Genomic DNA, 24,916 nt, shown 5'->3' on the forward strand with positions numbered 1-24,916 from the left:
CTGGGGCATCTGGGTGGCTCAGTAACTATCTGCCTTTGGCTCAGTTCATGATCCCAGGGTCCTGGGATCAAACCCTACATCCGGCTCTCTGCTCAGCAGGGAGCCTGCTTCTCCCTCTCCCTCTGCCTGCTGTTCCGCCTGCTTGTGCTTTTTATCTGTCAAATAAATAAAATCTATTTTTAAGAAATTCCTTATTATTTTTTATTTAAGGTGTTTTATTAAAAATACTAAGTATTATTGGATGAATTGCTATTAATCCAGGTTTCCAAGATCTTTAGCATAGTTCCTTTTAAAAATTATTTGACTCTTTTGGATTTCCTATGCCTTGCCTCCTTAGAAGACCCTAATCTAACCCTATCTATTTCTTTCATAAAACTAATGAAATCTGTCTGGGTCTTTCTGAAAACTGGGAGAACTCTTAGCTTCTGTTGGCTAGTGCCTAAAATTTGATTTGTCCTTTTAAGCCTACTGCAGGAAGTTGACCTTGAATTTTTGTATTAAAAGGTCTCCCTTGGTGAACCATGAGAAACTGTGGACTCTGAGAAACACCCTGGGGGTTTTGGAGGGGAGGGGGATGGGGCATTGGGTGAGCCTGGTGGTGGGTATTAAAGAGGGCTCCTATTGCATGGAGCACTGGGTGTGGTGCATAAAAAATGAATCTTGGAACACTGAAAAAATAAAGTTAAAAAATATAAAGGTCTCCTTGGGTGTGCTTTAAAAAAAAAACTGCTTTATCTCTCTTATTTGAAACAGGAATTTAATGAGTTAACTGGTTCCTAAGGATCTATTTATCATATTTCTCTTTATCTCTTCCCTGCTTATCTTGACTGCAGGAATCTCAGATACCTTTAATCTTAGGCTAACTAGAATTAACTATGTTAAGTCAATGGTGAAATCTCTGGGGGAATTCAAGGAAATGATAATGCTTACCAGAAGGCTAAGGGAATACGCAGGAGCAAGTTCCAAGCATAACTCATTCATTGGCAGTGGTCTTTTCATATTCTTTTTGTTTTGTATTTGTTGTATTAATAAAAAGGAAGCCTCTCTAAACTATATTGCATTGCCAAAAAATATTTTTATTAAGTACATATTTCTGCCTATATGCATCAGAAAGGGAACTGAAAAAGAGGGAAACAGACAAGATACAGGCTGGAAGGCATGATTTGAAAACCTCAGTTTGCCCTAATAATAATCAGGAAAGTATTGATTGGCTCACCTAGCCAGGGAGGCCAGGTGAATCATACAGACCATCTGTCTTTTTTTTTTTTTTTTCTCACTACAGAATTTAATTCATTTTTTTGGAATTTTTATTTATTTTTTAAATTTCTTTTTTTTTAAATTTTTTATTTTTTATAAACATATATTTTTATCCCCAGGGGTCCATCTGTCTTTTTAAGTCCCTAAGTCGATATGTGCTATTTTGTTTTCTCTTGCTGTGCTTCTACCAGCCCTGGGCTTTCTGAAAGGGTTAAGGCTACATGGCAGGTAAGAGTGAGTTTACCATGGTGCCACTCTTATTTCTCTAGCCTCTTGGAAAAGAAAATGGTATAAGACCAAATGGAAATCCCAAGAAAGGCAGAAAGGGATACGTGAGTTGTTTGTGCCTTTATCAACTGACTGTTTTTATTTCCTCTCCACTAATGTGACCACTGGATGGCATAGGATAAGAAGCCGTCTTCACAAATCTCATTTCTATATAGCTACAAGCACATAATCTGCACTTGCCAGGTTTCAGAAAAAATAATCTGATTTTTGTTGTTGTTACTCCCTTTCCTCTTCTTTGTAGATTGTGAAATTGAAAAAGTAGATCTTGTGTTTCTCATGGATGGTTCAAATAGCATTCATCCAGATGACTTCAAGAAGATGAAGGAATTCTTGGCATCTGTTGTTCAAGACTTTGATGTCAGTATCAACAGAGTACGTATAGGTGCTGCCCAGTTTAGCCATACCTATCGGCCAGAATTTCCACTGGGAAATTTCATAGGCAAGAAGGAGATCTCATTTCAGATCGAAAACATCCAGCAGATCTTTGGATACACGCACATTGGTGCTGCACTCCGGCAGGTGGGGCATTACTTCCGGCCAGACATGGGCAGCCGGATAAATGCAGGTACCCCGCAGGTGTTGCTGGTCCTCACGGATGGCCAGTCCCAAGATGAGGTGGCCCAGGCTGCTGAAGACCTGAGACACAGAGGCATTGACATTTACTCTGTGGGCATTGGAGATGTGGATGATCAACAGCTCATTCAGATCACCGGGACTGCAGATAAAAAACTGACGGTCCATAACTTTGATGAACTGACAAAGGTCAAGAAAAGGATAGTTCGCAACATCTGTACCTCAGGGGGTGAGAGCAGTAAGTATTTAACGTGTCCTTCATATTTTTTCCTTCCCTGTCTTTGCTGACATTTTCCTCCAGCTCTGTTTACATCCCCAGGGTCTGGTAGGAGAATTTAGATTTGCGCCTCTGGATTTAAGATTGAACTTTTCACAGTCATCAAGTATTTTTTTGTGACTTGTGGACTGAAAAAAATCAGGACATCTGAGAACCTTTTGTCTCGCACACCACCCCCTACCCCCACCCCCTAGAGTACATGCCCCTTTGCAAAGGGGAATGCTGTTGCACAAGGAAGAGGCCATAGTTTACAATTTCATTGGTTTCATAAATTGGAGACTATGTCTCAAAGAAGTAAACTATTTGGCAGGTTTTGGTTGCCTGGCAAAAGGACCTCAGTCTGCCAAGGGCTGTGGTACAGGTGTATAGAAAACGAACAACTTGAGAATTATAGATTTTATTATGAAAATTTTTGCTGCAAAAGTTAGTAAATACCTTCTTAAAAGTTAGTCTATTTTGACATTTTCCAACAGATGGAAGAAAAGATCTTGAAAGAAGGATTTTTTTGGGGGGGGGCTGACTGTGGTTCTGTGTAACTATCTATGGTAAATGGAAACTCTAGATTTTTACCAGGAAAAGGAAAGCTATCTAGTTGCTAGGAGGCAGCTCTGGAGATAGATAGCCTAGCTATGCATCCTTATTTGATGGCCATTTTTTTCTTGGACAAGTTGCTTAACTTCTCTAAGTTTAATTTTCTCATCTATAAAATGTGAGCAGTAGCTTCACCTAGTTCAAAAGATCATTGTCAAGATTAAATGAGAAAATGCGTATTTAATCTTTATAATTACATCCCAGATGTCATGCTTACTCAACATAAAGTTATTCATTTTTGTCTACCACTGATCCATTAAATTTATTCATGGGGGCCAGCTCTTCCTTTGCCCCTAGTCACTTTCAGGAAATAAGTGAACCTTTTCTTGGTGATTAGTATATCCATCGAACAGTAACCGTTAAAACTAAAAACATCATTCAAGGTTATTTCACTTTCCCAGCTTCCCACAGTCTGCTCACCAGCCATGACAAAGGAGGTGCCACATGGTTGGCATTTTACCCATTGTTGCCCACCTATCACTTCTACCCCCTTCTCCTATGCCCCACCCTCTTGTTCTTAGCCAAGTTTTCTGGCTTCTCCAAAGTAGGCTGGGGAAGAGAGAAGGCTAAAGAAGCACACATAAGTTCTTACTTGATGATGCTCATCAAGAATTGGTTTTCTGTGACAATAGCCTATATCTAAATCTGGGTCCATTCATGGGTCTTCCAAAGACTTTCCCTCCTGCCCTCCACCACCTCTACCTCCATCCAAAGCACATTTGTCATGGGATCTCTCAACCATAGTTTCTCTGAGAGAGGTAAACACGTCTCAATTCAGATGTTCCCTTCTGCTTTCCTCAGTCTCTGGGCATTTGGTGATGTCTGCAGCTTTATTGTGTTGCCATCTCTTTGGCCCTCCAGTTAGCCTTTTTTGACAGGAGATTAAAGGAGTCCACAGTGGCTCCTTCTTTCATGTGGGCATATCAGCTCCAGGGGAAACAATTCCATATCAGTTGCCTCAGTAAATACTAGAAGTTACAGCCTCTCGATGTGGTCACCTCTCTTGCAGAGAGAGCAGTGTGCCATCCTGTGACACATTCTGTAGAATTTCTAGGCTTGCCTCATCTCTAAATACTCTCTTAAAGCTTCTCTTATCTGACTTAAAGAGGAAATTACCTCCTTTCCTTCTACGTATATGTGTGTGTGCAGGTGAGACACCTCCCAACACATCAACAGTTCTCTCCCCCCAAACACTCTTCTAAACTCTAGGTTCAAACCCTTTATAAGACCTGATGTACAAGCTAAGGGTTAAGAGTCTTGTCATTGATTAGGGCCTGTTGTCTTCATGAACCCTGCTTCATGATATCCCCATACTTTGGAATGTCTGGTGACTTCAGCCAAACCTTCCACATTAATTTCCTGTTTCACATGAAATACCCATTTCCAATTATTAGGCAGAAAATGATCTTGGAACCATCTAGTCTCTTCTTGAGAGACTGAAAGAAAACCATGTGGAAAGTTAAAACGAGGAGTGTGCACTCCCATGTAGTAAGTTATCTTTAAAGGAAATAGTCATGAATGTAAAAATAAACAGAAATACTCTATATTAAGATAGAGTTAATTAATTATTACTGCAGTAAACAAGAATGTGAGGACTTTGTAGCTGAGCTGCGGGCCAAGGCCTAAAGAGACTGGAATGAATACTGAGAAAGTTCCAAAGGCATGTGCAGATGTACTAGAGAATACCAGTTCTTCTTAAGCTACAACCGCCCCCCCACACCCCAGTCCAGGAATTCCAGTAGTTGGGTATGACTTAAAGCAAATCAGACTTAGAACCTAAATGTCTAGCTTTGCTTCTTATTAAAATAGGCATAACTTTGGAGAAGTCACTCTCCTTTCTTCTCCATTTATGAAGTTAATCATCTGTTTTTCTGACTATATACTATGATTCAATGTTTTGAAAGGACAATCAGCTGCATTGAGATATGAGGGAAGTGACTAAGAATCAGTGTTTCCTGAGCATCTAGGAAGGGGGTCGAGCATGCATCATCTGGTTAAATTCTCTCAAAACCCCATGTGGTTTGTATTTCTATTCCCACTTATAGTGAAGAAACTAGGGTTCAGAGGAATATTGGTAACCTGGTCCAGATCCTACAGGAAGTACCAGATAACAAATTTCGAAACCTAGGTCTGTCTGACACCAACCCTTTTTTTGGTCATTTAGTTAAGCTGCCTAGTTTCTTGATACAGTTGTTGTCTGGGTTATCTTATGCTAATGTTATAAAGGACTAATGTCTAAGTGTTGTGCTTCACTAATTAATAGCTGAACTTAAGACCTCATAAGTTTGCATCTTGAAATTGTTCCCATAAGCTGCTGCCCACTAAGGAAACCACTTGCTGCAGAGCTATGACTTCTGATGCTACAATCTAGTAAGAAAATTTGTAACCTGCATGACCTATCAACACTAGCCTCCTGGGAATTGGTAAAATAAGGTTAAGGTAGTTGAGAATATGAATATCCAGACAAGCCTGGATCTGATATCCCAAGTGTGGGATCTGCAATAATAATTGAGACCTCCAGCAAGCTGATCCAAGTCATAGTTTCCTCTTCTGCAAAATGAATATCAGAAGAGCTTCTACTTATGCTATTTTGTAAGGACAAGTGAGATAATGAATGGGAAGTGCATGGTAGGTATACGGACACTATTAGTAACTACCATAGAGTGTTGCAGAGGATATCTTACAATGATATATAAATATACAAATACGTGGAGTCATGGGGTTAGTTCACAGAAGGACAATTTACCAAGAGTTCCCTGGTTTAGGAATGTTAATATTTTTGCAACAGTTCAGAGCTATATTCAAATTTAATGTCTTAGCATATAGCAAATTCTCTTAAGCAACTAAACTCCAGAGTCTGTTTTCTCACCTTCATGTTTATTATTTTCTTACATTCATGTTTATTTTCCTGACTTTTCTCTGAGCCTGGGTATTCTGACCACCTAGAGGAGATTATCACAGAGTGTTCGGGATACAGAAATGCTGCCTTTTTCATTGAGCCATGATTAGGTAGCAAAAGAATCAGTAGTCCCTCTTCACATTTGCATCATCATGGATAGATGTATCAAAAAGGAGAGTTAAGTGAAAGGCAGTCTGGGGAAGAATTTGGTTAAAGGAATGTGAGAAATACAATGACAAAAATAGATGGTCATTCCCAAATTTCCTTGATGAGGATCTCAAAGGTTTCTGTCTTAACTGGGTTCTCTAGAAAATGGAGCTCAAAACAAATATGCTAATACTTTGAAAGTATTACTTTGAAAGTGCAATCCCAGGGAAGCAAGAGTGAGTGTAAGAGAAGTCTTACAGGAAAGGAAAAAAAATACATACAAGATGGTACATTACTAAGCTTGCTATAGCTTCTTGAGAAAGCAAATTGGTGCATCAGTCATATAGAATATCACTACCGAAGTGTGTGGCACCACCACATAGATGGGTCCATCAGGGGGAATAAAGAAGAGGACCTATCTGCTAGTTTCCTCCCAGCTACTGACTCTCACTGATCAGTGTTTACCCTCAAGGAGAGTTAATTCTGCTACCCTACTGGGTTGTGTTATCAGCCCTTTGGGGAAACCAGACATGGGATCCACAGTGAATGATATCGGTGACTGGAAGTCCTGGAAGGAGCTGGATTTCCCATGAGTTCAGTTGGGTTGGATATGGGAACCAGAGTCATCATGGCCCTCTTGCCCTGAGGAGATGAGGCCATGGCAAAGCCTGGTCACCCCCAACCACCCTGCACACTTTTAGGAGAACAGATAATGGTGGCAGCTGAGTCTATCCAATGGATAAATGTCTAGGTCTGGATTGGGTGGGGAGGATGTAGCAAATCGGAGAAATACATAAACCAGGTCTCTTACCCTACGTGTTTTCTAGATCATTCTTTTTTCATCTGAGAAACCCCTTCTTTCAAAGGCCCCAAACAAATTTCTCTTATCCCAACCAAGAACTGCCAATAGCCCCACTTTCCCCTTTAAAGTATTTAAGAATTGTTTTCTAATATTACTGATATATCCCACCTTCTTGACAATATTTCTTAATACTAGGAATCTGCCATCATCAACTCTAATTATGGACTTTATAAGTCAGATAATTAAAATCCACTTTTAGGTCTGGCAGGGAAATGTCAGACTACCTGTTTAGTCCGATCCACTCTTTTCTGTTTTTATTTTTATTTTGGAATATATAATCTCAATTTTATAAACAGGAAAATCAATGCCCAGAAGGGTTAAGAGACTTGTGTAAAGTTATCCAGCAGTAGCAGTGTCTTGACCCGTCCGTGACTAAAATGGAACATGGGGCCTTCCTCCTTAAGGACCTCCCCCCAACCAGACATCCACACTGTGGTTTGTAAGGACAAGTCCAATGCTCAAAACACTAGTTTTGCTTCTCCTCGTTATCACCCTCTACAGCAGGGCTGTGAGCTCCCTTCTCAATTTGCGCCACGCTTATCGCCACTTTTCGATTTCCCCCTCCCGCTATCGTAGGTCCATCCTTCATTATTTCTCCTTGGACATCCAGTGTACACCTTCTCCCTCACTCACTTCAAAACCATCCCTGCCTCTTGTTAGCTCTGAAGGCTCTGAATTGGTAAGACCCTTCCTTCCATGAGAGCCCCTTTGATTAAACGGCCTAGTCTAATTGCATTTAGAAGTGTGCCTGCAACTCTGGATTTGTTCCTCAAATTCATTCTTTTGATCACATTATTATGGAATCATTTGTCGATTTGAATTAGTTAAATAAACACAAGGAACTTATTTACTAATCTAGATAAAAAGTTAAAGCACTAAATTTTTAGAGGGGACATTTCCCCGGATCACTCAATGATATTTTGGCATTTCTGCCGATGTTTGTTTTTCAAAAGGGACAATTTTCCTTGAAGGCTGTGACCTAGTTTGGTTACTAGTTTCCTGTTCAGGGGCTAAAACCATGTTTATCCCAGAGTGAAACTTTCAATCTCAAGATTGAAATGATAGGATATTGATTCAAGAGGAATTTTGGAAAGGAATTATTCTGATGCTTCTTTCTGACTAGTTTATTTTTCCTTATCTCCCTTTCCAAATATCAGAGGAGAGATTTGTCTAAGAAAGTACTGATGGCAAAATAAGAAATAAAAACTAAAGAAAACCCACCTTTCAGATGTTTTGATAACATTGATTTGCCTTAAATATTGTGGTGAAAATTGATTATCAGATAAGGATTTACTTTCCCTTACCCAAAACTTTTCTCTTTAAACATGAATCAGGGTACAAAGGAGTGGGGAAAAAAAATGAATCAAGTTACTGGCCCTTATTTTAAAATCTGAAAGTGACATTTTTATTTCAAAGACTTGCAAATGTACATCTGACCAGTGTGTCTGGAGGTAGCATAGGTGGGCATTTTTCTACACAATAGCTATCTTTATAAACTGCTTATCTGAACAAAGCAAATTAAAAATACATAGTCTTCTCCCCCTCCGCATTTCTTTTCTTTTCTTTTCTTTTTCTTTTTTTTTTTTTTTAACCAAGCAAGCTGGTTATATTTGCTGGATTTGCTGAGTCTGTATCCAAATGAATTTGCTAGAAAAATTTAAAGTTTTTAGCCCACCTTAGAAGTTCTGGAAAAAAGAATACATGTGAGCTATCAATTTATCCTTCCCTGATTACTCCCCTTTAGGAGGCTCAGCTTAAATTATCAAGTCCCTTCTAGTTTCTCCAGTGCTTAACATGTCCCTGGCTTTAATAAGGATAAAAGCAAAGCACTCTAAATGCAAACACTCTCTAGGTATTTCTCGAATCTCCAAATGGCAATGGCCTCAGCTTCCTGAGTGCCTGAGCTCTGAAGGCAATGCCATCTCTGGCATATAACTTTAGATACTTAAATGATTTTGCATGGCTTTTTCAGTGACCACAATGATGTCTTTCAAGACTTTGTTACAAAATCATCTAGATTTTATAGCAGCTTTAAAAATATTCTATACTTATACCTTTATAGGTTATAGAAGAGTGATTCTAATCCTCTTCCTTTATTCAGTCATGTTCTTCCTTGTTTTCCAACTTTATAATTGGAATCAAAATAAGAACTTCAAATACCTTGATTGAGATATGGCAAACAAACCAGATAACGTTATTTGTTGATCTAACAAGATACTTTTCCTTTGAACCCTAGATTGTTTTGTGGACGTTGTAGTAGGATTTGACATCTCAACTCATGAGAATGGGCAGACTTTGATTGAAGGTCAGCCTTGGATAGAAACCTACCTTCAAGACCTCTTACGTGCCATCAGCTCCCTCAATGGAGTAAGCTGTGAGGTGGGCACAGAGACTCAAGTTAGTGTGGCTTTTCAAGTGACCAATGCCATGGAAAAATATTCACCCAAGTTTGAGATCTATAGTGAAAACATACTGAACAGCTTGAAGGATGTAACAGTAAAAGGACCATCTCTTCTTAACACAAACCTCTTGAGTTCTCTGTGGGATGCGTTTCAGAATAAATCAGCTGCTCGAGGAAAGGTAAGCTGGTTTTACTTTATCTGCTGCTGGTCTATGGTTGTGATGACCTCCTTTTTACTTAATTTTATTTTTGAATACTTTCCTAGGTGGTTCTCTTATTTTCAGACGGATTGGATGATGACATTGAAAAGCTTGAACAAAAATCTGATGAACTTAGGAAAGAAGGTATTGAGCATGGGGAAGAGTGGGAAAGGATTGTTTACTGAATTAATAACCTCAGAGCTCAATTCTGGCTCTTAAGTTTTCAAGCACTCAAATAACCCTGAATTTGTCAACCAATATGCACTTGGGAGAACAAATGAATTCTCAGAACATTCTGGCACATACTTTTCTTCATACACTATGGATGTGAAACAGCATGGAATAGAAGGTCCTTCCCTTTCTTTCATATCACTGTGTGTCTTCTTCCTAAGCTTTCCAGGAGAATGGTCCTGTCTCCCTTGGCCCACATTATCTAATACTGCTACTTCTTTAGTGTCTGCAGAAGAACAGTATATTTCTCCTTGACCAAGGAATAGAAGAAGTAGATTATTTTCTTTTGACACTGTTAAAGTTTCCAGAATCTTAGACATTGTTGGACAAATCTACTCATGTTTTGGAGTGTTCTAATTAGTTCCTTCCAACTACAGATGGACCATCCATGGTGCTTAGGAATTTTTCAAGTATTGGCGCTGGGCTTTTTGCTTTAGGAACTAGTGCCCAGTCTGACTTATTATTGGTTCTTACAAAATATGGATCAGTGGAAGAAAAATTAATCCACATGTTCTGGTTTGACTAAGAATATAAATACTTTCTTGTGAGAGGATACTATTGGTGCTCCCACCCAGACCCCTTTTCCAAGCAGGTTCCCCCATCCTCCAGGCACTGGGACTTTTGGCTGCTAGAAACTCACAGGTTCCCCTTTCTCTGAAGAATTGCTGTTGGCCAGTGGAACCCATGTCACCTGGAAGATTACCCTCTACCCCAACCCTAGGCAGCAGGTAGACTACAAGAAATTGGACATTTGCCTCTAAATGACACCAGTTAAGTGGTATAATTTATGTTCCAGAGATCAGGCTGAAGCTAGTCTTCAGCTGAAATACTGTCTTGCTCAGCTTCTTCCCCTGCCCTATCTTGCTTTCTTTACTCCTTCTAAGAGTGCTTCCTCAATAAACTGTAAGCATCTAAATCTTACCCTTCTCAGGCTCTGCTTCTAGAGAACCTGCCTAAGACACCTGCTTGGGCTACTCCCAGGTTAGCTATAGAACCCAGGGAGATCTCTCTTTCTCTTTGGTTCTCTCTCCTCAATTTTAAACAAATTGCAAAGTTAGCTGTATTTACAGCCGAAAAGTAAGATTTTTTATTTTGATCTTTATTTTCTAACACTTTTTTTAAAAAATTCTTTCAAGTCTTGGACTTTTTTTTTAAATGATCTACAGTTGGAGATATTAATGAAGACTGAGAACAAGACACTAGAGTGTTTAATTTGGGTGGGTAGGGTTGGTTTTTTGTTTTGTTTTGTTTTGTTTTTTCCTATTTTCAGCTTTTTGTTTTGTGGTGAAAAAGATGTATCTTTTGCAGACAACATGAGAGTTTTCTCCAGGAAGTTTCCCCCAGAACACACAGATTTGTAAGACCAGCCTTCTTTTTCCTAGCTCCCAAAGAAAAACCATTAAATGAGTTTCAACTTCAGAAGCTAAATTTTTAATATCCTCAAAAATTCAGAATCTTTGATGGGAGCAATAAAGGGATGATAGCCATAATATTTTTTGAAGATTGTTGAATGGCTCTCAGTATGTAAAAGGAGTACCTCTAGCTCTTTTCGCATGTTTACACATAATTCCAATTGATGTGTGGCCCTATGATCCATTAACACTAGGAGAGCCTCCCTAATTTGGGGCCGGGTATTTGTACGTATAAACTGTGTACTCATAATGACATAAAGACAAAAAGAGGCCCAGAGAAAAGGATACTCCGTGGTGAATGTAGTTTTATAAATAATCCACATGGATTAGGGTTTGAATTGGTTTAGTTTTTCTTAATCTAGTGCTCTAGATTCTCCTCAATGATCCTTATACTCTTTTCATTTTCGAAATCTTTTCTTCCTTATTTTTACAAACTGTATTTTAGATCTTTTGACTTTTTATTGGATGAGTCTGAAAGGAGCAGGGTCGGAGTCCTTCATCCTGAGGAAAGCAGTTACAAATAAGAGTTATATGCATGATTTGCTGCAAATCAACAATCCCATGGTTCTCATAACTCTTACATTTTTACATTTCTTGGAACTTATAAGAAAAATCAGATATAAGAGTTCCCCCTTATAAATAAATCACTAGCATGCCTTCTTTTGGTCAGTAAACTCCTTTGATGAGCTCAGCATTCTTTATTGTCTATTCCAGCCCACTCCACCATCCCTTTTCTTCTTGTCATCCTCATTCCTGGAACAGTGACTAATGCCTTGTTTATTTGAGACAAGCCAGATATATCAACACTAAAATGAGGGAAGTCCTGGTAAATCAGGACAAGTTGGACAGTCTATTCTTTAGTGTTTCTTCTCTTATTCTACTTCAGCCAACCTCTGTTTCCTCTCCTAGAACTCAAGCCTCAAGTATGCCCTTGAAACTTTATTCTCCCCATTTTCTTCCACTCACCCAAAATCATTCATTCAGAATCATACATACACTGAGACAATATTCTTAACTCTCGGGTCTGTGAACATTTCTTTATTCTAGTCCGTTGGCTTCCAAGTCCCATCTAAAGATTTCTTCACTCTTCCATAATGAAATGAGAAAACTTACTCCCAATGGAGTCAAGGTTTCATAAAGCTAAGTTTATTCACTTTTAGGACTGCTCTTTACTCTGATTATGTCCTTAGTATATTTTTGTTATTACGTCTTTGGACTGTAGACTTTGGAATCAGGCTGTCTGGGTGAAAACCTAAAAATACCCCTCAAGCCAGTCATTTAGCCTCTCCAAACCTCCATTCTCTTATCTGTAAAATACAGCTATAATTCTACATACCCATTCAGTTGGATTTGTAGCTTACAAGTAAGCTAATGCATGGAAAGCACTTAACTGACTTCCAGGCACATAGTAACTATTAATGAATGAGAGCACATTGTTACTATGGCTGCCTCCACCATAAGGATTGCCAAGGTTATTACTGGTATCATTTCATATTTATATCAATTGGCATTTAATCATTTCATGTTTGTATCGATCAATACTTTGCTAAATAGGTCAAAACCCTCTGTTAGTCCCTTCTAGTTTTCTTTGAAATGTTCTGATCTATAAAATTCCAGAATTTATGAGTTACAGCTCTAGATGATTATATGTCATTTGTTTCTAACTGCCTGACAAGAGGTCTCTTACAGTCTTACAGTCTCTCACTATAATTCCAACTGGATTCTTAAATCCTTAAGAGGTCTTTATAGCTGTGATTCTCAAACTTTAATGTGCATATAAGTCATGTAGTGATTTTCTTAAAATACAGATTCTGATTCTGTAGGTAATTCTGTATTTCTGAGAAGTTCCCAGGTGGTGTAAGTGCTGCTGTCCAAGGATCCCCCCTTGAATAGCAAAAATTTAGAACATTTTCTTTCTTGATATATTAGTTTTTTTGCATCTTAATATACTCTATGGACCCTTTTTAAATCATTATATCTCACTTCAAATCATCCAGGAGCTGTAATTTCTGTTGTAATATCCCCTGTTTCCAATCTAATTAACTTTGAAAAATGGAATTCCATTTGTTCTCTGAAGATAGTCTTATCACTCATAAGTTTTACATTGCATGGTTGGGGGAAGTAGACAATGAAATGAGTGTTCATCTTGCAACTGGTTTCCCAGAATAACAATGTAGATACATAGGCAAAAAGATTAAAATAGCCAAACCCACCTCACCTGGAGAACTGTAAACTGTGTTGGATAGGCCTGAATGCCCTCGTAACCGTTGCTCTGGATGGAGCCACCGATTCCAGTGACCTGGCTGATCTTCTCTACATTGAATTTGGGAAAGGGTTTGAGTACAGAACCCAGCTCACTGTTGGAATGAGGGACCTTGGGAGCCGACTGTCAAAGCAACTGGTAAGTGACTTAGGAAAGGCTCGTGATTTTCAATTTTCTAATTGTTTTGTATATAGATTTAATATTTATGCTGACAAATCTGAACTAATTTTTGTTCACTTGAGTGTAAAAAAAGGCTTCTGAACTAGTGAACAGCCTAAAGAAGAGGGGGTTTTGAAAAAAATAAGGTAATATGGTAAAGATACATCCAGGCATGTTTAGTTACTCTCCTTGGCAAAAAAGGAAAGAAATTGATAGCACCTACAATTGTGCCCAAACTACAGTCATGGAATGTAATGACCAGGTGAATGCACTGCTTCCTCAGCCTGCTGGTTTTCACATCCCTTTTGGGTCCTAAGTGTCACAGCTCACCGCTGTGAGTGAGTATAATTTTCGCATTTAAGACATGTATTTTCTGAGCAACACAGCTGGTAAAGGAGAGCTGATTGCACTTGGAGTTCAACCAAAGGAAGAGGCCCCCACCCCAATGTTGGAGGAAGAACGGAGCAGCATGATGATGGACCCCCTGTGCCGTACTGTGTGCGCGATCCAAAGCTTTGTAAAAGTCTTGACTGCGATGTTTGCCTTGTGAACTCTCTTTAGAACCAGATGTCTGGATGCATCCAGTCCCATTTCTTTCAGAAACATACAAGGATTCAAACTAGAGGGGTGAAGGGTTAGCAGGTTATGTGGCACCAATTTCACCTTCATAACTGGCTAATAATCTCCCATTTGCTTATGATTTATAACTTCTATAATCAGCACATCAAGACACTTTCCAATAACATGCTAGCTCCTATTTTTCACCTGTAGAATTTGAATGTAAAGAGATGTTAAACACCATTGTTCAGTGCAGTAATTATGTAAAAATAATTATTTCAAGAATGTGGAAGTTCTGATGCAATTGCTTTCTACCTGGGAAGACGGTGTCTTTTTTACAAAAGATCATTTTTTCCTACTATTTTTGTTTTCTTGTCTTTGAAATCTGTCTTGGTAATTTATAGAGGGAGGAAGTTAATTCTTCAAAACAAGCCTGTCAGTGTTTCAATATCACATCAGTGTAATATGGTGCAAAAATAAATAAATAAATAAATAAATAAATACCTTAATTTTATAAATAGATCAATTTTAACATTAATAGTAAAAGACCTAATGTTGTAGGGTGTTAGTGATCCAAAGAAAATTGGTATTATCTAATAGAAAATCACAGAATCCAGTTTGTTATTTGATCTCACACATTTCAAGTTTTTCTGACATTTTCAGGGGAAGATTTTTTTCTAATGGCTGAAAAGTAACATATAATTAACACAAGTACAGTTGATAAGTGATTATTATAACAAAAGATTTCTACTTTTCATCACACTAGATTTTTTTTAAAAGATTTTATTTATTTATTTGACAGAGAGAGAGAGATCACAAGTAGGCAGAGAGGCAGGCACAAAGAGGGTTGGGGAAAACAGGCTTCCCGCTGAGCAGAGAACCCGACGACGCAGGGCTCAATCCCAGGACCCTGAGATCATGACTTGAGCCAAAGGCAGAGGCTTAATCCACTGAGCTACCCCGGTGCCCCATCATACCAGAATTTTGATGGGAAACTTTTCAACACAAAGATTGATTCTCCCCCACCAAGGGCGAGCATGGCATTTAATGCAAACTGGATTTTCCTAAAAGTAAAACTTGTGGGTTAACTGTAGAAATGTAGTGGAATATGTCAATTTTTTCAGAAGACGACTAGGTTCAGGTTAAAATTCACTGATATTTTTCAATATATAATATGGTTTTGGGGCAGGATATAAAGGGGAATCTTTTCCCCATTCCCCATCCTCTGTAGCAAGAGTTTGGAAATGTTGAGTGTGTAATTGGTGTTTTTGAAATCCTGTCACACAGACTTTTCTGGAAGTGTTTACCATTGGACTCCATTCCAAGCACTGTGACATCAGGCACTGTTTAAATTCTCTAGCATACAAAGATTTCATGAAACAGGGAAAGGAGAAAACAGCATTCATTTTATTGAACAAAATATTGGGAGCAGAATTATATATATAAGGTGATCAGCATCACTATGGTCAATGCTGGGATGGGGTGGGAACAAGAGACCACATTAGTAGATTAGGAGATTAGATTAGCGTTTTGAGAATTATATTAGTAGATTAGATTAGCATTTTGAGAATACAAAAACCTCTTTGAGGAAACAAGCCATAAGAGACTCAACAATAGAAAACAAGCAAAGGGTTGAGGGAGGGAGATAGAGAGAAAGTTGGATGGTGAGGGATTAAGAAGGGACCTTGTTGGGTTGAGCGCTGGGTGTTGTGAGAACCACTGAATTCTATTCCAGAAACCAATATTATACTGCATGTTAACTACATAAAATTTAAATTGGAAAAGTCAGCTTCTTTGAGTCGACTCTGAAGTCCTCATAGGGTAGAGAATGCAGACCATAGAAGGAAGGATAGCAGCTGAAGAATGTCTCATGCACTGTATCTGGAGCACAGTTACTTTAATGGGGAACAGATTTCTGAAACTGGAAGAAGCCTGAATGACACTGTTGAGCGTGTATGTGGGATTTGGGAAGCATTGCCACCCAATGTCATGAATTTCTTACTCTTCCCAAGGTTAATGTTGCTGAAAGGACATGCTGCTGTTTATTCTGCAAGTGCATTGGAGGGGATGGCATAATGGGGGATCCTGGACCACCGGGGAAAAAGGTGATTTTAGTTAAGATTTACGGTTCACTTTATTTGAATGTTGTATGTCTTTCAGACATGGGTTTAGGTAGAAACAAAGGATGATTTTCACTTCTCGGTAGAGCCTCTGAGGTAACTACTTATTCTCCATGATAATTAGATAGTCCTGGCTTTCCCTTGGCATTCTAAATGGGAGTCTTCTCAAAAGCTTTCAGTTCAAGTGTCCAGAGGAACAACTGCCAAGATCCTTGATTATCTAGTGTTCCAGCAGTGATGACAACAACCGGAGAAATCAACTGTGATCTCGGTGTTGAATAATGAAAACCTCCTGAATACCAATGTCATTTCAATTTCCACTTTTAATGACTGCAGAGTCATTTAAATGAAGTAGGGAATGTTTTGGGTAGTCTGCTGATAAGCAAATGAGATCAACTCACCCTATCCTCACAAAAGATGTGGCAATGTTTCAGTCAGCTTTAGCCAGACCGAAAATGTCACAAATAATATGCGCAAAATTGCCAGTCATAAAACAGTAGCCATTGATAGATTTATATATCTCCTAACCAAAAAAAGTGTATATACTCTTATAAAAAATATGATTTGGAGCTTTAGGAAATGCTAAAATATGTGCAGACATACTATGGATGTGTTTAATAATTTCAATACTGCTTGTTTACGTGTGTGTTTGATTTGTGAATAATTTGTAGATAGCACCATAACTCCCAAATCAACATGCTCGTGTCTCTGAAGAAAATTTTCAGACTATTTCCTGAATCCTTCCACTTGATATAAGGAGAATGGTAGATTTTTTTATATTTAAAGCTGGGCTCAGAAAGATTGAAAAGAAATGTGTGTGGTCTATTTTTCTATGTGTAGCATAAATCCTAAAAAAGATTTTTTTTTTTAATAAAAAGAGGATAGTTCTAGTCTGTCAAGGGCAAATATAGCTGTGTTGACTGGAAGGTTTGTCTGAGAAAAAAATATTCTAGCTCTATATATAACCCCAGAGAGAGTTATGGACGGCATTATGACCCACACATTGCACACACCCTTGAGTTATCTGGATACTTGTTTCAAAACTACATTTATTTTTATGTGTATAAATACAGCCTAGGTTGTGGAGATAGGATTTTTTTTTTCAAACTCCCGTAATTCTACATAAAGTAAAACTACAATGAAAATTCAACTACAATGAAAAACTACAATGAAAGATTTTTTGCTTTATTACCTTTGGTTTTTGGTCTGTGGAGTGCTAATGCATTCTTCGTTTTCTTATTTCCAGGGATCCCCAGGTTTTAAAGGCAGTGAGGGCTATCTGGGAGAGGAAGGCATTGCCGTAAGTCAAGGTTTTTTAAGCCTCTATTTATTCCTGAGAACATATCTACAATAGGAAATCATTGTGTCAACTCAGAAGGAAACAAAAAAGAATTCATGTGCAAAATCTGAGGTCTTTTCTAATTCTCATCGGGCTTTGCTTCTGGTGGTCAATAACGGTTTATTAACCTACTGTCTCCTCTTTGGCTGTTTGCCAACGCTGCACAATGAACTTAATGCGGAAGTTATTTTTTTCACCAGGAGACTCAAATCACTGCCATTTCCCCCTTCCTGATCCATTTTACACAGGTAAACCAACTCCCACATTTTTTATCAAGGACCTCTACTCTTTTTCACATCCATCCATCCATCTGTCCACCCATCCATCCTTCTTCCTTTCTTCCTTCCATCTGTGCATTCATTTAACAATTATATAGTGAGCATCTTACCACTTACCATAATTAACTTCTCCATTCATGTATTCATCTAACAAATATATATTGAAGCATTCTACCATGTCTCAGGCACAGTGCTAGATTCTAGAAATAAAAAAAATAAAAGAAAAAAATATGATTCCTATCTCAGGTAACTTCAGACTAGTGGAGAAGCAAATGAGTCAACCTTGTTTCTAGTTGTTCCAATGGTACAATCAGGTGCATCGTGGCAAAGCACAGCAGAACAAATACTTAAGAGCCTTGATAGCAGTTAAGGCTTGGGAAAGGAAGGCTGCGAACAAGGGGTAATGTTTGGGCAGACATCTGAAGGACAAATAGATATTTCTTCAGGCAAAGTTTGTGGGAGAGAACATGTTACTAGAGAGAGAACAATGTGTTCAAGCATATGACTCAGTCAGAATTTGTGTGTATGTGTGTAGAATGGCACCTAGCCAACCTGACTGGAACCCAGGACACAGTGAGGAAGTTATGTGGCAAGCAAGACCCAGATTATAGGGAATCTTGACTATCCTACAGAAGATTGGGTGTCTTCCAGTTGATAGGCAGTCACTGAATGATATTAAGCACAGGAGTAAAAAATGATGGGGGCATAGATTTAGAGCATACTCGGCTGATGTATTGATGCTAATAAGGCAGGGGTTACAGGTAGAAGTCTTGCAGTAGTTGGTGCAACACAAAGCAGTCCTAATCTTAGTTGGGGGCAGTATGAGTGGTTAAGGAGGATGAATTTATGTAATTGTGACCTGGGGAGAGAGAGAAGCAGAAGATGACCTCTTTGTTTCCAGATCACAAGACTGCACAGACTAGTGGGGTTACCAACACAAGGATTGTAGGAATGACATTTGGTTAAAGGCAGAAAAAGAAGGAAAATGGATTTTTGGATTAGAAATCATGCTTAGATCTTCATTAGATCATACCTAGAACGTCCTTCTTTGGGACCTCACCAATTCTTCATTATCTGTTCCCGGGATATCACCTGAAATTTTGCAATACATTTCAGCTGCCACTTGTTTGTATGTCTGTTTTATTTAGGTAGCACCCTTCCTAGGGCAGTATCCAGGTGGGATCCAAAGCACAGGTCTGTCATCAGAGTAGTTATAATTTACTTCCATTATCAGGTATAATAAGCATGAATCCTGGATTTTAAACCACGAGCAGTTACGCATTTTTTCTAACACAAAACTTGTAAAATTTCTAAGAATCCAGAGTACAATGGAAAAAGCTCATCCAAGTATGTTCCCTTTCTCAGGGAGACCGAGGAGCCAGTGGCCCAATGGGAGAGCAAGGCACTAAGGGATGCTATGGTGCCAAAGGTCCTAAGGTAAGAGCTGCATAAGGCATTGTGAAGTACTCCCAACATCACTTCCACTTTCTTACACTAACCACTACTGTCCTTTCTATTTTCAGGGAAACAGGGGACTAAATGGACAGGAGGTATGGTAACAATCATATCCATTTACCTGCCCATCTGTTACCTAGAAATATTTTTATTTTTTGAAACTACTGACCAACAGATCATGCAAATGAAATTTCTCTTGATCTTCCTTTATTGCCAGCCATTAGATTTTGCTTATTCTTGTCTTTTATTGAAGGCAGGGTGTATTATTTGTTCACAATTTCTATTATTCAGCCATCTTTGTTATTACTCAGGACTAGGCTGTATATGGAAGACAATACTAGACTTGTCGGGTGTCTGACTTCTTTCCACATAAATGTGTAATACACTCTATTCTGCTCATATCTGACTTTTCAGGGAGAAGTTGGAGAAAGTGGAATTGGTGGATTAAATGGAGAACAGGTAGAGCCTTTTCTTTGTCCCAGAAAGGCCCTTCTGAGCTATTTCTCATCAAGAAGATGGAAATTTGAGTTTATGTTTCTGTTTTTTAGGGTGAGAGTGGTCTTCCTGGAGAAAAAGGAGAAAAGGGTGATGAAGGATCCCAGGTAGGGATTCAATAAAGAGACAACAAGAAAAATGTCCTGGCAGTTCGAGGTGTGACCAACAGAGTAGAACAGCTACCCGAAGCATATCAGTCAGCGAGTGCCACTAAACGGCTTTGTGACAATCAATCACAAAACCTCAACTGCATACAGCAATAAACATTTCTTTCCTGTGTATCTACGGTTTGCAGCCCAGATCCCTGGTCTAGGCTGAGCGTGGCTGACCTTGGCTCAGCTATCTGTAGGCTGGCTGGTGGCTTTATTCCACATGTCTCTTATCTTCCTCCTAGAACCAGGAAGCACTGTCTAGCTATGTTGGCCTTCACCTCTCCATAGCCATGGCAGATGCCCAAGGGAACAAGTAGAAACACACAGGTTCTCTCAAGGTCTCTTAAGGCTTAGATTTGGAACTCTCACAGCAACACTTCCATCTCTTTCTGTTGGTCAGATTAAGTCATGGCCTAACTCGGGGCTTAAGGATTCATGTCCCACCACAGCTGGAAAGCATTACAAAGTCACATGGCAAAGGGCATAGATACAGAAGTAAAGAATTAGGGCCATTAATGAAAAGCAGCTACCACACTAAGAATGGTAGCGGGGTGTTAATAAGAGTCTGTAGTGTGGGGCGGCACAATGAAAGTGTATGCCACTCATTCCCATCTAGAATAGACACCGACGGCAGCCATACTGTCATCATCCACTTTGTCTGCCTTTGGAGAGTGAACAGCTGAGTCAGAAACCCAATTTCTAGCGGATACAACCACCTTGAAGAAAATGGATAACGTCTCTGAATCACAGCTGCTTCATTAAAGATACAATTATCATATGGTTTCACTTATTCGTGGAGCATAAGAGTAACAGAGAGGACATGGGGAGATGGAAAGGAAAAGGGAGTTGAAGGAAGTTGGAGGGTGAGATGAACCATGAGAGACTGTGGACTCTGAAAAACAATCTGAGGGTTTTGAAGGGGTGGGGGGTGGGAAGTTGGGTGAACCTGGTGGTGGGTATTATGGAGGGCACGTATTGCTTGGAACACTGGGTGTGGTGCATAAACAATAAATTCTGGTACACTGAATAGAAATTTTTTTAAAAATTTAATTTTTAAAAAGATACAAATAATACCTGGTTTATAAAGTAGCTATAAAAACTAAGACAACAAATATGTCTGGAACAGAGATTTCATCACTGTGGTAAATAATTGAGATCACTCTTAGACTATTTATATGATGCCTGAAACTATTTTTTTTGGTTGTCAAGCTTAAAAAATAACTCTAGTAGGAAAAATTTAATTATTCAAATCAGGGAGAAGATAGGCTCTTTGGTTTTACTAATGTTATTAAAAATTCTTGTCTTGTCCTTCTGATCTGTATTATCTTTAGGGAAGCCCAGGAAAGCGAGGGGTTCCTGGTGAACCAGGTGCAAAGGGCCTGCGAGGAGACCCTGTAAGTGTTGGGGCTGTGCGGGCTGTGAGCTAAATAGGACTTGGTTCCCATCATCTTCTTATAAGGAAAGAACCCCACTTTATGATAGTACAGTAGCAATCCTGAGTTCAGATCATCACAGGGACAACTCTTGTCAAATTTTAAAAGCAGTTCCCTTGTGCTGAGTCCTCTTCATCTATGGAATGAGCAGGGACAGTGAGAAGATCTTGTCCATCGCTGGAGCATTTGTTTGAGAATACATATTCAGAATCGTTATCGTGCTTTGGAGCTGTGAAGGAATTACAGTCCCCTTCATTCTCTTCCTCTGAGTACCTCAAAATATGAATAGGGTGGAAGAAACAAAGCCACCTCTTTTCTTCCATTCTCTAAGAGTCTTTTTCAATTAAGAATATGAGCTTAATTTTCTTGAATCCAAGCCCAGCTAGGACTATATCAGGCAACACCTGATATGACACAGAGGTGCCCGCTCTCCGGGATACAACCTAGCTGAATAGACATGACCCACACCAATGTACAGGACATGCCAGGTCCAGTGAAACATCAGTGCCATTGGACTTCCGTCACCCCACCCACACAAAAGTAAGTCTCCCAAATCTTAATGAATTAAGATTTAGGTTTGTTTATTAAACTTTTCTGCTGAGATATAATTGACATAGAGCATTGCATAAACTTAAGGAGTTATAAGGTATTGATTAGGTAACATTTATATATTTCAATATGATTACCACCGTAGAGTTAGCTAACTCCTGTATCGTGTCACAGAATTATCCTTTTTTTTGTGTGTGTGTGATGAGAACATTTAAGAGCTAGTCTTTTAGCAGCTGTAAAGTATATACTATTGTTGTCCATAATCACCATGCTAGGCATTATCTCTAGAACTTAGTTTTGAACTATAACATCAGAAAAGTACACATTACAAATGCACAGCTTAATGAATATAAATGTACTGTGTACTTAGCACCAGGTGAAGAAATAAGACATCCCAGAAATCACCCCCCCATCTACATCAATCTTTACCAGCCCCACCCAAAGGTAATCACTGTCCTAAAACCATAAATTAGTTCTACCCATGTACCTGAACTTTAAGTAAGTAGAATCATATGGGACACACTCTTCTGTTTCTGGCTTCTTTGGCTCAAGTTTATGCTTGTGAAATTCATCCATGTTTTTCGGGTAACAATAGTTCATTCAGTCTCATTAAACTTAAGCCTTTTTAGCCAGTTTTCCAAAAACTTTGTACTAATTCACACTTCCACCAGCAACGTACCATAGCACTATACTACACACACACATCAGAATGGCTAAATTTTTAAAAAGCTGACAATAATAATTGCTGAATTATGGATGTGGGGCAACTGGGACACTCACAGGACTTTGTATACTGGAGGAGGAGTTACTGAAGGCAATGGATTGATCAGCGAAAGAATTTAGGGCAACAGATTGAGAAATATAAATGTTAGGTACATATCGAAGATAACTGTTTTAAAAGCAGAGGAATTGGCACTTGAAGACTACATTGTTTAATAAGTGATTTTTTTAAAAAAAGATTTTATTTATTTATTTGACAGACAGAGATTCACAAGTAGGCAGAGAGATTGGGGGGGAGGTTCGCCAAGCAGAGAGCCCGATGCAGGGCTCGATCCCAGGACCCTGGAATCATGACCTGAGCCAAAGGCAGAGGCTTTAACCCACTGAGTCACCCAGGTGCCCCCAAGTGATATTTTTTTGATAATAGTCTGATGACCTGAGAATTTTGAAACAACTTCAAAGTACCTAATTAGAAATCAAAAACTGTTGGGGCGCCTGGGTGGCTCAGTAGGTTAAAGCCTCTGCCTTCAGCTCAGGTCATGATCCTAGGGTCCTAGAATCGAGCCCCGCATCGGGCTCTCTGCTTGGCGGAGAACCTTCTCCCGCCCCATCTCTCTGCCTACTTGTGATCTCTGTCTGTCAAATAAATAAATAAAATCTTTAAAAAAATCCAAAACCAAAAACTATCCATAATAAAATAATAAATAGTAGTTCAAAAGACATTTCAGTCATCTATGTATGAAGGCTAAAATTTCCTTGGGATATTGCTATAAAATTGCCATGCACTTTGTTCAGAACCGCCTCTTCATTGTCTGCTAAGTTGTCTGTGCAATTCCTTAACACTTTCAAAAAAATCTGAATAATGTAAGATGGTTTTATCCTTTTTAATGTTCTATGACTTTGAGATCGCTGAAAATTCAACCTGCTAGAAATTTGTGATGTGCTGTTTGTCACCATACTAATTTTAGATAGTTTTTTTAATGCATGATAATTCTTCCCACCCACTTGGGAGTATACATCTCAAATTGAAGACAATTCTCTGAGCCTTTTTATATGTGGTTTTTATGGGTTACTATTTCAGGAAAAATTTGGGAGAGCGAGATTGATTGAATAGCTGGAACCCACACATGATCAGATTATTCATAGGAATGCATGCAAATGGCACAAATTCCTAAAAGTCTGTGCTTATTCAGACAGAACTTCCAATCACGTGAAAGCTAGTTTGGGTGTTTGGAATTACCTATTTTTAAAAATCTCGTATAATCTCATGTGATACAGGGGAAAAAACTGAACCAGATCGTTTGAGCCACAGAATTTAGTAAGGTTCATCATTCTAAACCATATCATGATTAGAAGCCCATGTTGAATCATAAATTTGCTCTTTTGCCCAGTTGCATAGAAAGAACTTGAAAGACTGGACAGATCATATTCAGACTGACCGAACAACTAGAATGTTCTATTCTGTAACATGTAACTTTTTAAATGCCATCTCTTCAATTAAATAGTTTGGAGCTGGACCTCAATAAGTTATTTATACATCCAGCGGAATAAAATTTTGCACTTTACATGATCTTTTCCCTTTTTGGCCAAAATACAATTCTCTAATATTGTAATTTAGGTATACCCTGCTTAGAGAACTTAACAGACAAATATTTAAACATAAACCAGAAATTGTAGAAAATAATCTTTGGCTTTGGTATATGGGGGAGAGAATGAATTTTTCACATAAATTCTGGTAATCTCAGCTATAAAGTAAATTCTAAGTTCATCTTTTTCTCTCTGATAGCCTACAAACTCTGTAAGCATAGAAACTATTTATTTAAAAATCTTTCTAAGTATTTGGAACAATGACATGTCCCTGTTGGTGATCTCAAATTACTTATTGATTGATGAAGTTAATCTGGGCTGCTATCAGCCGAACAGCCCAGCAGCTGGCACTCAGCAGGACTGGATAATTCTTGTCCCCTCTCAATTTATTGGAGCACTGACTGAACTGACTGGCTCAATTGATTGTCCCAGCATCATGGTGATACTGCCCTATCGGTGGTCCTAACTATCCAAGATCGAAAGCTTTCAGTTTGGCCTGCGAAGGTTAATATCCCACAATGAGTTCCTGCTAGAATGTTTGTATGGGTACTGGGGGAAACTCAAGATTCCAGAATTTTCTGAAAACTGGAAAAGTAGCAGCGAACATACGGGGCTAAAAGGCTACCAGGTGTCCAGGAGAAGAGATTGAATGGCAGATACAGTCCTCAGT

General features: G+C 38.8%; 1 protein-coding gene across 1 annotated transcript in view; it reads left to right on the forward strand.

The window, feature by feature from the left end:
• Nucleotides 1-24,916, forward strand: part of COL6A6 (collagen type VI alpha 6 chain) — a 138,892-nt gene that overhangs the window by 42,149 nt on the left and 71,827 nt on the right. The window contains exons 8-18 of the mRNA XM_059390909.1: nucleotides 1,787-2,356; nucleotides 9,131-9,474; nucleotides 9,561-9,639; nucleotides 13,385-13,539; nucleotides 16,131-16,223; nucleotides 17,485-17,538; nucleotides 19,221-19,292; nucleotides 19,379-19,405; nucleotides 19,725-19,769; nucleotides 19,859-19,912; nucleotides 21,289-21,351. Of these exons, the coding sequence (XP_059246892.1) occupies nucleotides 1,787-2,356; nucleotides 9,131-9,474; nucleotides 9,561-9,639; nucleotides 13,385-13,539; nucleotides 16,131-16,223; nucleotides 17,485-17,538; nucleotides 19,221-19,292; nucleotides 19,379-19,405; nucleotides 19,725-19,769; nucleotides 19,859-19,912; nucleotides 21,289-21,351 (1,556 nt within the window). The remainder of the gene's footprint in view (nucleotides 1-1,786; nucleotides 2,357-9,130; nucleotides 9,475-9,560; nucleotides 9,640-13,384; nucleotides 13,540-16,130; nucleotides 16,224-17,484; nucleotides 17,539-19,220; nucleotides 19,293-19,378; nucleotides 19,406-19,724; nucleotides 19,770-19,858; nucleotides 19,913-21,288; nucleotides 21,352-24,916) is intronic.

Source organism: Mustela nigripes, chromosome 2, assembly GCF_022355385.1.
Source record: "Mustela nigripes isolate SB6536 chromosome 2, MUSNIG.SB6536, whole genome shotgun sequence".
Lineage (NCBI taxonomy): Eukaryota > Metazoa > Chordata > Mammalia > Carnivora > Mustelidae > Mustela > Mustela nigripes.